This window comes from Manacus candei, unplaced genomic scaffold (genome assembly GCF_025592945.1).
Source record: "Manacus candei isolate 608988 ecotype Guabito, Panama unplaced genomic scaffold, ASM2559294v1 h1tg000046l, whole genome shotgun sequence".
Taxonomy (NCBI): Eukaryota; Metazoa; Chordata; class Aves; order Passeriformes; family Pipridae; genus Manacus; species Manacus candei.
Window position 1 is genome coordinate 1,194,316 of NW_026138094.1, and position 15,612 is coordinate 1,209,927.

At 47.4% G+C, this 15,612-nt stretch overlaps 1 protein-coding gene across 5 annotated transcripts in view; it reads right to left on the reverse strand.

The window, feature by feature from the left end:
• The window catches only part of CSNK1G1 (casein kinase 1 gamma 1), a 102,078-nt gene that overhangs the window by 59,698 nt on the left and 26,768 nt on the right, over nucleotides 1–15,612 (reverse strand). For 2 of the 5 annotated variants that reach the window (XM_051796475.1, XM_051796474.1), the window contains exon 3: nucleotides 488–901. In XM_051796475.1, coding sequence (XP_051652435.1) covers nucleotides 488–665 — 178 coding nt within the window. In that variant the 5' untranslated portion in view covers nucleotides 666–901. Of the gene's footprint in view, nucleotides 1–487; nucleotides 902–1,037; nucleotides 1,166–15,612 lie in introns of those variants that run through there. The other 3 variants (XM_051796476.1, XM_051796478.1, XM_051796477.1) reach the window with 2 other exon arrangements.

The window sequence follows — 15,612 nt, forward strand, 5'->3', positions numbered from 1 at the left end:
GCCAGCGAGTCCGACACATGGGACAGAGCAGGGAGACTGGGATGGGGCTGGAATTAGGGCAGTGAGGTTAGAGAAGGATGTGGAATCGAGTCTGAGTGCTTGGAAAGAGTCTCACCTAGCACTTTAAAAGAGTGTTCTAGCTTAGGGACAAAAATCTGAGAGCAAGATTTAGCAATTCACACAGTTAAGAAGATTTGTTTTCACCTTAGGCAAGACATTCAGCGCTGAGAACAGTCTTCATTTGTTGGGATTGTTCAAAATTTGCATCTTTGGCCTCTCCAGTGTATTCCCTTTGACTTTATGCAAATCAAAATCATGTTAAGAGTTACATCTTCTGAGTCACAAGCTTCAGGTAAGGCAGCTCGACACTTGGGAAACGAGACAAGCGCACGCGTTTCTCGAGCCAGGGTAAGTTTTTACATATTTATATTCCAGTGGTGAAATGCTAATTTGCATAATGCAGGCCACTAAAACGGTTACTTCTTACCTAGTCTGAGTTCTCCAAAGTTCCCACACCCAATCTTCTTGCCCACTCTGAAGTTGGGTCCCACCATAAGGACGCCAGAAGATGCCGATGAGCTCGGTCGAGAACCGTGCCCGCTCCTTCCTGGCATTCCCTTCGTCGTCCGCTGCCTTTCATCCTTATCCCTATTAGGATGGTCCATGATCTTAGTGAAATATCTCTGCCAGCGAGCTGGCAGAAAGGATTTGGAGTACACACTCTTCTCCTTAGAACAGAAATTTATATCCAAAAGTATCAGTCAGGGTTCAAGAGAGTCATGGAAACTCATGGAGTTCTTTTGGCACCGGATCCAGTTTCCTAATGCATCTTGATAATGTACCAAGGGGTCGATTATGTTCTTGAGAACTCAATAAAGGCAGGTTACTTTTGGTTTCTTACCTGGAGAAAAGAAAAAGGATATATGAAATAAAAATCATTACTTTAAAATACCAAGAGAGAAAAATACAACAGGGCTAATGTCCAGAACTTTCCCGGTCTGAAGGAATTTAACAGCTATAGGATAAAAAGCCCCAACCTTATGAAGAGTTCTCAGTGCTGTCCATCCACTGCTTGCTCTGTGTCCCCTCCCTGGAAGTGTTCAAGGCCAGGTTGAACAAGGCTTGGAGCAGCCTGATCTGTCCCTGCCCATGGCATGAGGTGGAATGGGATGAGCTTTAAGGTCCCTTTCAATCCAAACCATTCTGTGATTCCACTGGAGTTTCCAGGACTGATGTCACATCACTAACCAAAGCCATTCCAACAACACCAGCATGTCAGGTGGACACTGAGACACATCCCACCTTTAAAGCCAATGAGAAAAGTTTTTTTTCTTCTCACTTCATATATTTTTAAAGTGTTACGCAAAAGCCAGACAAAAAATACAAAGGGGCCAATGAAAGATGCCAAGAGAAGAAAATTCTGAAGCACTGAAGTAAAATTCTCCTTCTTTTTACCTCTTTCCAAATTGATCTAGAATATCCTGAATAACCTAAGTTGGAAGGGATGCACAAGGACCATCGAAGTCCAACTCCAAATCAACCTCAGATATATTTGCTAATTGAAACCGCTGTATTACAGATATGACCAAAATCAGTAGCCAAAGCAAGATTATTTTGAAAAAGCCAAAAGTTTCCTGAAAGCTACGTTCACACACAGTCCACACTGCTCACAGGATTTAATTATCCCAAAAAATGAGGTGTTGGAAAACCAGACATTCTAATGAAATTGCATAAGGGACTCATGAGCCAAGATCTTGGAAATACAGATAATCACTGAATCACAGACTGGTTTGGGTTGGAAGGGACCTCAAAGGTCATCTCATCTCATTTCAACACCCTGCCATGGGCAGGGACACCTTCCACTAGCAGGTTGCTCAGATCCCCATCTTCTCCAGCAGCCACATCCATGACAGGCAAACCGAAGCCTGACAGTTCCCCCAGAGGAACTGAAATAAACTTTCCTCCCATATGTCCAAACCTGGCATGACCACAACACTGTGGGTGAGCAGCTCTGGAGTACTCCAGTCAGCGACCAACACCCCTCCTGAGCACCTTATAATTCCTGATAACTTAGTCAAAAGGGGACAAGAGACAGATGCTTCTCAACCTCTGCAGGTTCTTCTGTGCTCAGGGACCAGCCCAAAGGAGACAGGCAGGAGCTGTGTGGACCCTGGAGGTCCTGTCCCACAGGTGCAGTCCAGGGAGTGCACGGAAGATCAATATTTCACCCTGAGACTGTTCCTAGGACATGAACTCACACTGAGCCATTAGTGCAGCCAAATGGTTCAGCTTGGCCCCATGGCAGCCAGGAGGAAGTTCTACCACTCACACATGAAACTGAAGCCTCTGTAGGAACAGAGGGTCTGAGGGCACCGCCTAGAAGTACCAGTGGCAGTGTGTGAGCTTCCCCAAGCATTTGGCAGGATGAAGGGAAAGGCTGATGGATGCTTTGTCTGTAAGATGCTGCATCAGGAGATGATATCAGGTACTCTGGAGATGCTTGTGATGCAGTTCTCAAAATCTCTCCTCTTTCAGCTTAAGGCCATTCCCTCTTGTCCTGTCACTGCTTGTTCTTGCAAAAAGTCCCTCTCCAGCCTTCCTGTAGGCCCCCTTTAGGCACTGGAATTCTCCCTGTTGCTCTGCACAATGGTGGATCCCTGCAGGAAACATCACACAGCATCTCTGCAGCACATCCAGGAGGTCTGGAAATCACCAGGTCACCTGAGAACCTCTGTGTCACAGCCACAGCCACATCGACCCAAAACCAGAAGTGTCAAGCTCCCAACACGCTCCCGAAACAACGTGTGAAACACCACTTGTGATTCAGCACCACACAGGCCCACACAGGAGAGTTGGAGATGTTCATGTACAAGAAATTATTTCACATAACCAAGCTTTGCTCGTCCCTCCAATTAATTCAAGATTTAATACTTAGAGCAGAATACAGATAAGCAGTAAACGTCCGTTACCAGCAAACTGGATGAACTGCTTTCTCATCAGAGACATCTCCACGTCCTTCAGGTGCCCTGCCCAGTGTAGACCCAAGCACAGTTGTGTCTGCCCTGTGGAACCGGCCTGCAGGAGCGCTGAGGAGGCTCTATCAGATATCAGAAAAGCACTTGGGCTGGACCCCACCCCAGGTCATCCCTGGGCTGGCTTCAAAACAAATCCAAACAAAAAAGTTTTTGAAAAGGACAGTTAGTGAAACTACAGAATTTTGCTGTGGAACTGTAACCTAATGTGAAGATGACCTCCAGTAGCTGGTGGATTTAGGTGCTTCTGATAAAATTTAGAAAGCTAAAGCTGGAGTAGGGGAAGTTTTGGTCTTTATCTCTGCTATGGCAAGAGAAGTAGACACAGACCATTGCAGCCAAATGTTGTTTTAACTTTCAGTTAAACTACATCTTCCATGTGATAAAACATATGGGTGTGGTACTTGGAGACATGTCTTAGTGGTTGCCTTGGTAGTGCTGGGGGAGCAGTTGGACCCAATGATTTCAGAGGGCTTTTCCATCACAAACAATTCTATGATGCTGGAGTGCTTCTAGGGCTGGATCCCTGAGAAAGATGAGCAGAACACAGGAATTCCAGGAGCAAAAAACAGCAGCACTTCGGAAAGCACACTTGATCCCACCAAAGCCAGAGAGGAGGATTTATTTCCCCAGGAAACTAATTATTTTCATCAGGGTTGGATAATCCACGAGCAACAACTCCAGACCTCAGAAAAGGAAACAGAAAGATGTCTCTAGCAAGAGCACACACCCTGCCCAGTCTACCCCTTGCTCAGCACATCTCAGATGGGACAAGCAACTCTGTTTTCCTCAGGCAGGCCCAGAGTTCCACCACGCGTTTTCTGGCTTGTGAAATAAGATGTTACCGGTTATGAGCTCCTACGCCTCCATCCCTCCCCCGCTCCCCATCTGGATGAGGTCTCCCCAGGGAGAAGGATGAAAAGGTCACGTCTGACAGTCTGCAAACACTAAACATCCTCTCTCAGCTGAAAGCCTCTCGCAAACAAGAATTCAGAGCAGTGATGGATGAGTGAACCAAGCGCTCGAGAACCTCTTTATTAGGGCCAAGCCTACGAGCAGAGCCCAGTTCTCAGCACATGGGATCACACACAGATCTCACACTGTCGTTACTATGTGTTTAAAACAACAGCAGTAAATATGGCATCAAGTATGGCCTTGGAGGACTAGCAAAGCACTCAGATTTGGAGGAGGAGAGGCAGAAGAATGAAGACCAGACTGCAACCTGAATTCAGTCTCATTAATATTTAAAGGCTGCTCAGAACACCAGGACGATTTCCTGCCACGATTCAAACTTCTTCATAACGATTTCCCTTCCTACCTTTCCACCCACTCAGCAAGATTGCTCTTCAAAGTTACTTCCATTTGAACAGAGCTGCTTGAAGATACTTTCCTAATGGTGACTCAGCCCAATTCCAGGATTCATTTCACTACAATACAGTTGGAGACACAGGAACAGTTATTTAATGAAAGACACAAGGCTTGAAAGGAAATCACTTGAAGCACAGTTAGCTAAATAAAAACCAACAGCTCTGTGTCCTACACACTTCCAAACACTTAGACCCAAGACCTAAGTCACGACCTCACCTCCATCAATAAAACCGCAGTGTCACAGCTACAAACCAGCTTCGAGATGGTGTTGAATCATAGAACCGTTTGGGTTGGAAAGGACCTTAAAGCTCATCTCATTCCACCCCCTGCCGTGGACAGGGACACCTTCCACTAGACCAGTTTGCTCCAAGCCCTGTCCAACCTGGCCTTGGACATTTCCAGGTAGCACTGGAAGGCAGCTGCTGTTGGTGTTGAGATCAGTAGCACAGTGCAGTGTGAAGGAAGCTTTAATCACTTTACCTCTTCCTTGTTATGGCCCAGACACTGCTCAGAGCCTCCTGGTTTCACAGGGAAGCCCTTCAGTCTGAGAGCAGCCATAGGATAGGACAAGTAAATGAGAGACTGGTGTGAAGAAGTCAAAGACACCCTTGTTCCTACCCTTCCAAGAAGAAGCTCACTTCCCTTGCACTCAAAACTTCTTTGATCTCCTTGAGTTACTCTGGAGACCCTTCTAGGATATGAATGAGAGTTGTCCAACTCTTGGTTTGTGGCATGATTTCAGAAATCTGTCCAGTCTGAAATGGTGAATGGACCCCCTCTACTTCAAATCAAAGCAAGCAGATCTAGTCTGGGTCTGTGTGTGGCTTTGATCCATGAAAGAGTCAATACATACCAGAAATCAAACTGCAAATGCCTGACAGATGGAGCAACACCCCAACAAGCAGCCCTACAATTCCTTTTTTCTTCTTTTAAGAAGAAACCTTCAAGAAAGCCCCATTTTCCGCTAGGATGGGTCACCCTGCTGTCTACAGACACAGGACCTCAATTCCTCAAAGCAGCTCCAAGATCATTGCTTTAGGACAAAGTATATGCCTTATCACTGGGTTTTCCAACACCCACCCCATGTGCCTGTGTAATAAGTCTGGTGAGTCTCCTGATCTGGAGAGCACTTTCCAGACAAGATCTGCTACTTCCCACATGACTTCAAAGTCAAAATCCTCCAGGACTCTCAAATGACATGTTATAAACATACGGATATGAGCTCATCAACTTCCACCCTCAGACTGTGTAAAAAGTAGAGCCTTCAGCAGCAGAAAACTTTGCTGGCTTTACCACAGATCGGGATAAAGGGCTCATCCTCTGGAAAAGGGACAGCAGGGAACGAGGGTGCAGGGAACAAGGAACATGGGGAAACTAGGACATATATGATGTGTTCACTCACGTTCTCAGCATCTGCCAACTCGTTTTATGAGCTTACACCCCTAAATTTAGAGGAACAAGCTGGCTTTGTGTCCTCCGCCTCACCGTAACAGGAACAGCTTTCGAGGTGTCACTGCTCTGCCTTTATTAAAACACAATCAGTAAACCCTTTGCTGACAGCTCTGCTCTCTTCTACAAGGACACAATCCACTGGCTTCAGGTCCCTTCACGCCTTCTCATCCCACTGCCTCATCTCCTCCCTTTCACAACATTCCATTTCTTATTCTGCTTCTGTCCTTCCAACTGGTCCCAACAAAATTCTTCTTTTTCCAAAACCATCCTGTTACTCACTCCTGGTAAAGCCACTGTTCTACTAATGAGAAAATAAAAGTTATGAGATCTGCCCTGCTCCTGAGGAAAAAAACAAACAGATAACCAAATATCCTATCTTAGAGTCACAGAATCATCCAGGTTGGGAAAGCCCTCTAAGAGTCCAACAGTTAACACAGTATTGTCATGGTCACCACTTCCCCATGTCCCCAAGTGCCACATCCACATGGTTTTGAACACTTCCAAGTATGGTGGCTCCACTACTGCTCTGGGCAGTCTGTTCCAAAGCTTAACAATGCCTTCCATGAAGAAAATTTCCCCAATATCCAACCTACACCTCCCCTGGCACAACTTGAGGCCATTTCCTTTCATCCTGTCCTTGTTCCCTGGGAGCAGAGCCCGACCACCACCTGGTTTCATGCTCCTGTCAGGGAGTTGGAGAGAGCAAGAAGGTCCCCCGAGCCTCCTTTTCTCCAGGCTGAGCCCCCCCAGCTCCCTCAGCTGCTCCTGGTGCTCCAGTCCCTTCCCTGGCTCCGTTCCCTTCTTTGGACATACTCTAGCCCCTCAATGTCTCTTGCCATGAAGGACCCAGAACTGACCCCAGGATTTGAAATGTGGCCTCAGCAGTGCCCAGCACAGGGGGACAGGCACTGCCCTAGGCCTGTGGCCCCACTATTGCAGGTATAAGCCAGGATATTGCTGGTCTTTTTGGCCACCTGGGCACATGTTCAGCAGCTGTCACCAGCACCCCCAGGTCCTTTCCTGCTGGGTCATTTTCCAGCCATTTATCTCCAAGCCTGGAGCATTCTATGGGGTTGTTGCAACCCAAGCACAGAACCTGGTACTTGGCCTTGTCGAACCTCATCAAACTGGCCTTGGCCCAGCAATCCACCCTGTCCAGATCCCTCTGCAGAGCCTTCCTGCCCTCCAACAGACTGACACTCTTGGTCTGACCTGGAAGAGGCCTCTGCTCTTGTGCCTGGCTATTACACAAGCCAAGGAAGGAAGGATTCAAGGTTGAATGCTTCCTCCACTTAGCCACAAGAAATATCTTTTTGGGGTTTTTTTGCCTTTTTCTCTCCCACTCAAGAGCTTTTTGGTTATGTGGAGGGTTTTCTACCAGGAGATGCATTTCATGCCTGTACCCCGGCAGCACCTCCACACAGAGGAGATCAGCATTTATCTGTGCTTCTCCAACCAGCACTAGACTGACCTGGTTTCAGTGTCCTCAATGTTGTGCAAAACAACAGAAAAACTGAAAAAGTAGGTCAAAATTCTCTGTTGCAGTTTCAAGCTGGGAACAGCACTGACAAAGCTGGTTGCAGACTATGGCGAGCAGGTGCACGTCACGTCGGATGCCCCACACTTGGGAGATTCCTCCCAGCCTTGAAGGCTGCAGATGCCTTTCAAACATTACAAATTGCTTCTGTTGAATCATTTGACCCAACAATTTAATCTTCAGCTTCTGCAGTTAGTTTTGTTTAGTGCTTCACAGGCAGACAACGAGGAGGCACACAAACAGTATTTAAGTCTAAATTGCTGGGAAGAGAGAAAGATGAACAACTGTGGATCACTACACTCATTCCTGACTCATGAATGCCCAGGACTGTCAAGTTGACATCCCCCAATTACAGTTTTTATGGACAGAGATGAACCCAAACAAACTAATACCCTTTTCCATCTGAGGGAAGTGAACTTCAATGAGGTCTTTTCCTCGAAGACATTGTGAATGTGCTAAAACACATTAATTATATAATCCTCAAATAAATATGATGGCGAGTTCCTTTTCCAAGTAGGTCTTGGTTGATTGTTTCACCAAGAGCAATCTAAGCATTCATTCTCTAAGTTCATTCCTGAACTTTGCTCTCAATCCCCTCCACGCAAGCTCAGCAGGGAAACCAGGAATGCTACGGAGGGAAAAAGAAATTTACTTGGTAATTTAGTTCTCTCACACAAGGAGAGTCAAAACAAAGCATAAAGCATTTTCCAGGGAAGTGGTTTGTGTGACTGAGCTCGATCCATCGACTTCTCTTCCCCAGTTGAGTCCCAGCCAAGCACATGCCAGCAGCCAGAGACTCATATTCCTATAGATGTAACAAAGCACTAGAGACCATAATCTGTCAGAAAAAGAGGGTTAGTGCTGTTTATGAAGAGGTGGATTATGCTGGAGCAGCTAAGGAACAGTTGAATGCTCGAACAAAACAAAAAAATCCCCTAATGAAACCTGAGCTCTGCATATTTTCGGGCTTTTTTTTAGGCTGGGCAGAGAAAACACTGAAAAGCAACTGCCAGATCAGCTCCCCTCTATCTTCTGAGGCTTGAGCACAACATCAGACACCATCCCTCTGCAGAAAAGCCTGTCAGAGAGCCAAACCCCTGCTGTCAGCAGCACCAACCAACGCAGGTGCTCGGCCCACACACTGAGCCCGCCCAGTACCAGTCCCAGAGCCCTCAGCACCCCGGGGTCCTGCAGCCCCTGCCATGGGAGGGAACCCTCACACCAACAGCAGTTTTGAGATCTACCCTCCTGATTTTACAGCAACCGACCGCAGCTTTACAATCCAGCGTTCAGAACTGTAAAGGTCAGAAAAGACCACCAAGATCGTCAAGTCCAATCTCTGAAAGGCTTCTCAAAGAGCCTGGTGGTCAGGATCCCAGCTCTGCTCACAAAACAGGCTGTGTGAAGCCATGAAAGATCAGTTTCCAGCAGAAATAGATATTTATGGGGATGCTACAGAGAAAATGAGGAAAAAACTGGCAGCAGCAAAGGGTCTGCAAGAGACCTGGGGCAGGATGAGAACCCTGCAGACATTCTCTTCTCTGATATCCAGGCATCTTATAGACCTGTATTTTTTTTTTCATCTTCAAATACCAGGTTGCTTAACAGTAAAAAGAGAGGTGCAGACCTGCCTATGCCATCCCCTTCCTTTCAGACAATGGATTTGAAGAAGAAAGGGGAAAAGATGACTTCTAGACAGCCATGTACATCCATCAACAAGGAATGACCCATGCCAGGAGGGTTCAGGTGCATCCATGGTGGCTGATGGATGTAGTTTGCTGGTGTCAACGATGATAAGCAAGTCCTTTCCAAGACCACCACAGCAGCCCAGGCTCTGGAGCAGCCTTGGATCACTGGCAGTAAAAGTGATTTTGCAGATTTACAGCCTAATGTAACACAGGTGCACCTCAATCATCCACGAGTGTTTTATCTGCACATTGCCTGGCAAGGAAAAGCAGCCTGGAGGATGAACTGCAGACAGGCTCCAAGAGCTTGAAAAGACTGGTGAATTTGGCAGCTAAACACAAAAAAAGCCCCAAAAAGCCCCAAAAGCTAAACACAAAAAAAGCCCCTTTGCAGTATCCAAACCATGAAGAGCTTCTTTTCTGCTTTCAGAAAGCAACGCAAGTATCAAGTACAGAGCCAATGCAGCTCTCATAGTGTGTGGGGCAAGGAAAAGCCTCTTATTAGAAGAAAAGTCCTTGTGAAGTTGAGGAGATGAGATCAAAGGAAACCAAAGACCCCTTGATGGCAAGGGTGGGTAGAAGCTGTGCTAGTGGAACTCAGCTCGAGACGACAGGCAGCCCTGAGGTGCTGAGAGGCCGTGTGTCCAGGGGAGCCCAGCATCCAGGAGGTACGTGCTTCCCCTGTGGAAGGACACATTTGTGTCGAGTGCCACCCAGTATCCATAAAAAGTGTCATTACAGAACAGCAATGAGGGGGTACTCAGATGGAGCCTCTCTATATCCCAGCTTGAGAAGAGCTCCAGGTCCTCAAGCTTGGCTTGGGGTTGCCAGATGGGAACAGTTTGCCTCCTTTCTGTCCCACCAATACCCAGGGCACCTCAAAAAGCTGAAGACAAACAAGGAGAATGGTTTCTTTGTTACCTCAGAGCAGGACACCAAACCTCCGCCAAGTCTCATACCAGCTCCTAAAATGAGCTTCAGACACCACAGGCAAGATTCAGGATGAGCCATTAGATGCTGAGCATTTGCACCTAATGGCTCAGGAGATAGGAGAACATCTGACCTCTCACAGCACTGAGCCCTAAACACAGGAGTAAGGGCTCTCTCAGTGTCCAAGGGTCACTACAAAGCAGCAAAGCCTTGAGAAAATTCCACTTCCATGCAACAGGAGTGAAGTTATGAAGCTGCATCAGAACGAGGTGCCTTGAGAAAAGGAATTTCATGCAAGTACCTAATTCAGTGCAAGGGTTTGGGCATCGAGTGCCAAAGGAAGATTCAGCCAGGTGTGTCCTGCAGGGATGAACAGCAGCCATCAGCCAAAGGACAACAGGCTGTAAGAGATGTCCATGTTCTTCTGTGATGCTGAGTATGACCCCACAAGAACTCAAGCAGCTATTCTTCACCACCACGCAGCCTCATACGAAGAGAGGATGAAAAGAGAAACCCAGAAGAAGGGAACATGTCCACAAACAGTTTAGGTGGGTAGAAGTCACAGGTACGCTCTGTGCAGCTAAACTTTGAGACCTGACCTGGCGGGCAAAGCCCAAACGCCCCACAACAAGCAGGGAGGAGGAGAACTCTGCAAAGTCTGCGTCACTCCATCCCACAGACTCTCGACATTGCCCAACAGGCTCGACTCCGTGTTGCTCATCACCAGAAACTCCTCCTAAGAGCTGGGGAACGAACTGGAAACACAGTGATGTAAGAGATGGTGAGCTGGAACAGCAGCATCTCTTAAAAAAATAGTAATGGTGATGCCAAAAGGAGAGAGATGGAGTGTACTAAGGGGAAACACAAGAAGAGTTGATACTTCATTATTTAATGTATATGTATTTTCATTTTAATGCCTGAACTTCACCTTCTCCTTATGTGAAGATACTGCCTTTTCCAGCAGTCATGGAGAGAGGATCAGACCACGCTGTCACCTCATGTAATGAGACATTTGGCAGGAATTCAACTGACATCACCTACATATTTTGTTTGCAACTAAACCATGTCTTGAAAAAGAAACTACATACCTAAGACCTGCCAGGGGAGAGAAACCTGCCCCAGCCTTTAATGTGCTGTTTATTTGGAGGCAAATTGCTGTTGGACAGGGGTGACTGACCTCTGCACCTGGTTACAAGGTTTAGAGCACAAGGGAATTGAAAAGGTAAGAACCAAGATTCCTGAGTAATAAATCCTGCTCGTTTGGGCTTAATAAATATGTTGCTTCAGACTCTGTAAACAAATCTTACCTGTGCTGCCAGTGCCCTGCTCCCCTGCCAGCACCTTCTTCTCTCCCATCTCTGTTTCTGGTAGAGGAAGGTTTTGATTGGGATAGATCATTTCCATTAAAAACTGACAGAGATTGATATTTAAGGCACTGTTACACTCAAAGCCTGAAACCTGCAGCAATTTGTCTTCCCTTCCTGCTATGGGATTATAAAAACTCCATGAAGTCAACACTGCAGCCCCACAACAAACTGTGGAAAAAACCCACCTATCCCACAGGGCAGCATCCTCACAGCACATAAAGAACCACCCCTTCCTTTTTCTCTGAGATTTAGGATTCCTTTGTTCAGATCTCCCAAGCTCTGTGTCCTGATGAAGCAGTTCAGCTGTCAGAAGAAATGGATTCGGATTGAAAGATGCCAGGAATTACCCGCAGAACAAGCAAAATACCCACTGGAGAAGCACAACTCCCTCACAGGAGGGCCAGAAGACGTTTAGATCCTGCGTCCTGCCTTTTAAAATTTCATTTATTTTATTTTTCTTCATTTATTTCTAAACAAAGCAAAGGTTGCTCTGTTTGCTGGCGGAGGAGCTGCCTCCTCCCCAGTGCAAGGTCCAGCCTCGGTTACTGGTTTCATTCTGTGCCTGCCATGGCTACACCCACACAAACCTCATCCATAAAAACCTGCACTTCCTCGGCAGAGCAATCAGGCACCCTAATCCCCAGATACACAGTCAGACAGTTGCGTTTGTTCACAGAAAGTAAATGTTTGTGCCGAGTTCCTTCCTCAATCTGGCAAGGAAGTGCCCGGAGCACCCGCCCGCAGGGGGAAGCCAAGCAGAAGCCATTGATACTCCAGAGAGCAGCTACACGGCTTTAAAAAAACATAATACTTGAAGGTTTCTGTGGTTGGTTGGTTTTCTGGGGGTTTTCTTCTGCAAATCTCAAGGTAGGGAGTTGTCAGCACCTTAAAAGCCTCCGCATGCTGGATGGGTGGCTTATCTTCCTCCAGATTAACTGGAAGCACCCTCCAATACCTGTCATTTTTCTCCCTGTGATTCTCAAGTGCATATTCTTTCTATAATCACCCTGAGACGAGGTCCATGCACTAGGACAGGTGAGGCAGTATCAGGGGAAGCAGCCACTCCACATCAGCATCCCTGTGAAACCACTCGGCACACCAGGACACGTCAGGGTGGCACGAGCAGCATCAGAGATGGCAACAAACGCTCTGGTTTCTCACAGTGACAGTCTGGAGAAGCTCTAGAGGTGTTTTCTGCCTGTACCCATCCAGCCTTCACGCACCATCAAGCTCATCAAATTTCCCCCCTTAAGCTCCCACTGATGGGGCAAACTTAAATTTGTGAAGGCGCAGCCTGGTTATGAGACATCACCATCCCTTCCTCGTTCACACTCTTCTGAACACAGGTTGACAAACAGGGATGCTCAGACATCACCTGCCTTTGCACCACATGATGGAGAATGTGCCCAAGAGGGTGTTAATGCCTGCAAGGACATCTGGCAATCCCCAAAATCCCTGCATGTCATGAAAAACAGCATGAAGCTGTGTCAGGGGAGGGTCAGGTTGGATGGAAAAGGTTCTTCCTCCAGAGGGTAGCTGGGGACTGAACAGGTTCCCCAGGGCAGTTGTCACAGCCCCAAGGCTGCCAGAGCTCAAGGAGGGTTTGGGCAATGCTCTCAGGGACATGGTGGGACTGTTGGGGTGTCCTGGGCAGGGCCAGGAGTTAGACTGGATGATTCTTGTGAGTTCCTTCCAACTCAGAATATTCTATGATCTATGATATTTCAAGCCACAAAACTAACTCCAAAGCCATATCCAGCTTCCACAGGACATTTATTTTCATTATCAAAGCCGGATATTCACCGATGCTGCTGTACCAAGGTCATGGTAGCAGATTTAATTCACACCAACCTCTGCCACTGCCACTGATAACGCTTTATGTGCACCTCAGCACTGTCCAACCACCTGATGCTCATCCCTCAGGTCAATAAGGCACCTAGGTAGTGAGCAAACACTTCAGCCACCTTTCTGCCAGGTCACCTCACCATTTTGGTTACTTCCATTCAGATCTGAACTCCCCAGTGCCAGAAGAGGATTCCCACTGAAGCTCTGCAACATCCTGAAGGATGATTCTTGATTCTCAACCCATGGCACGTCCAGCTCCGAGCAAGGATAGCGCGTGGCAGGAACAGGCAGTGCTGACACAAATGTTCAAGCTCATGATGCATCTGATGGAGCAACGTCAGCTTAAGGAAATGGCCTTCAAACCAGCAGGGAAAGAAGCTGAAGACATGTCTCAGTTTCTGAGAGGTAATTTTACATGACAGCTTTTCCTGCTTCCCTCCTTTCCCTTGCGTTGAGGACTTTGCACAGGTCACGGCCTGGCTCCTCTGTTTGCTGTAAACTCCAGACATGCCCATGTAAAGGGAATATTGCGCCAAAATAAACAAATCTGCCACCCACCTGTGGTCCAGAGATCTATTAGGAAGGAAAGGCAACGCACATACCACTAAAACTATAAATACCCTGGTATGGACAAGAGTGAAGTCCTGTGGTTAACAACATCCAGGATTTTCCTCCATTCCCCCCCAGCTTCTCTGGCCAACATGGGCCAGGGCCTCACCACCCTTACACCCAACAATTTTTTCCCAGTATCCAATCTAACCCTGCCCTCTGGCAGTGGGAAGCACTGTCACCCAGGCCCTTGTCCAAAGTCTGTCATCCAGATCTCCTGGAGCCCCTTTAGGCACTGGAAGGGGCTCTAAGATCTCCCTGGAGCCTTTTCATCTCCAGGAGAACACCCCCAGCTCTCCCAGCCTGCCTCCAGAGCAGCTCCACCTCCTCCTGCTGTTGGACCCCAGAGTTGGAGGCAGCACTGCAGGGGGGTCTCACCAGAGCAGGGCAAGGGGCAGAATCCCCCCCTCCCCTGCTGCCCACGCTGTGGGATCAGCCCAGGGCTTATGGGTCCCAGCACACACAGCCAGGGTGTGTTGAGCTTCTCATCAATCAACCCCCCAGGTCCCTCTCCCTAGGGCTGCTCTCCAACCATTCTTCCTCAGCCTGTGTTTGTGCTGGGATTGCCCCGGCTCAGGGGCATCTCTTCCCATCTCTTCCCTCCTCTGTGCCTACCACACTGCAGAGTTGGCATCAATCCCATTTGACAAAGAATTCAAAACCAAATTTCTCCCCTGATGCTAAAGCCAAAGGAGACCTATCCACATGTGTTCCCTCACTGGGGAAAACAATGAAACACCAGCTCAGTTATGCAGTGTAACACAGAGGAATCCACATGGGAGAGGAGTCACTCATCCCTGTCCAGAAGAAAAGCTTCACAGCTTGGGCCTTATTAGATACTGGATTATCCAAACACTGAAACCACATTTCCTAAGCTGTCCTTGAAGTCATTTACTCTGGCAGTAGAGCAACAGAAGTTGTAGGAAGGAAGTGCAGCTCTGTGCTACTGTATTTCCCATCCTAGAATGACTTAAAAATCAGTGACACTGTAGAGAGAAGCCTAAAGGTTTCTCAAGAACCAAAAGTGCTGTGAGATAAGACAACTTGGATGAGTTTGGTGCAGACAGATTAGCAAACACCTGATGGATTCCTTGGATTAGAGAAACCAAAGCCAATGCCCAGCAAGGAAACAAACTGTGAGCAAGGAGTGACAATCAGAGGGTTCCCTGGTCCTTGAAGCTGGAAGAGAAAGCTGTTTGTTCTACCCACTCACACTCAGAGTTAGACTTCAGAGTTTTTATCTCTTAAAACAAAGCAGAGATGCCACATGGGTACTTGCAGAGATCTTTAGCCAAGGAAAGCACATCCTGATGATAATATTCCTCTGTCTGGCAACACATGGCCTTGGACTAATCCCAACTGGCAGATTCCTTCATGTCGAGCTGTAGCACTTATTTCACAAGCACCAATGTCACTGAGCAGAGAGACAAGAGCTTTTTCCATCCTATTAGTTTTGATATCAAGTAAAACAAGAAGTGGAGGTTTGGTCCCATGCAGGACTTGCCTCCTAACCATGGGGGAAGTCAGAGATGCCACCAAGCCTCTTTCTGTCCTCTGAAAGGCACCAACCTCTGATCCAAATCCTTCCCCACCACCATATCTTCACTTAAATACAGGTTCAGTCTCTAAGAATCCCTTGCTGGAACCCTGCCTCCGTCAACCACAAATCCCTTTTAGGTACTACCTTAAACTCTATTTCCAAGATTAATTACTCCATTACAGCGCCTGTTCCCCTTCCATGCCAACAACATAACCTTGAGAAAGCTGGAAAAACAAGCCCAATTCTT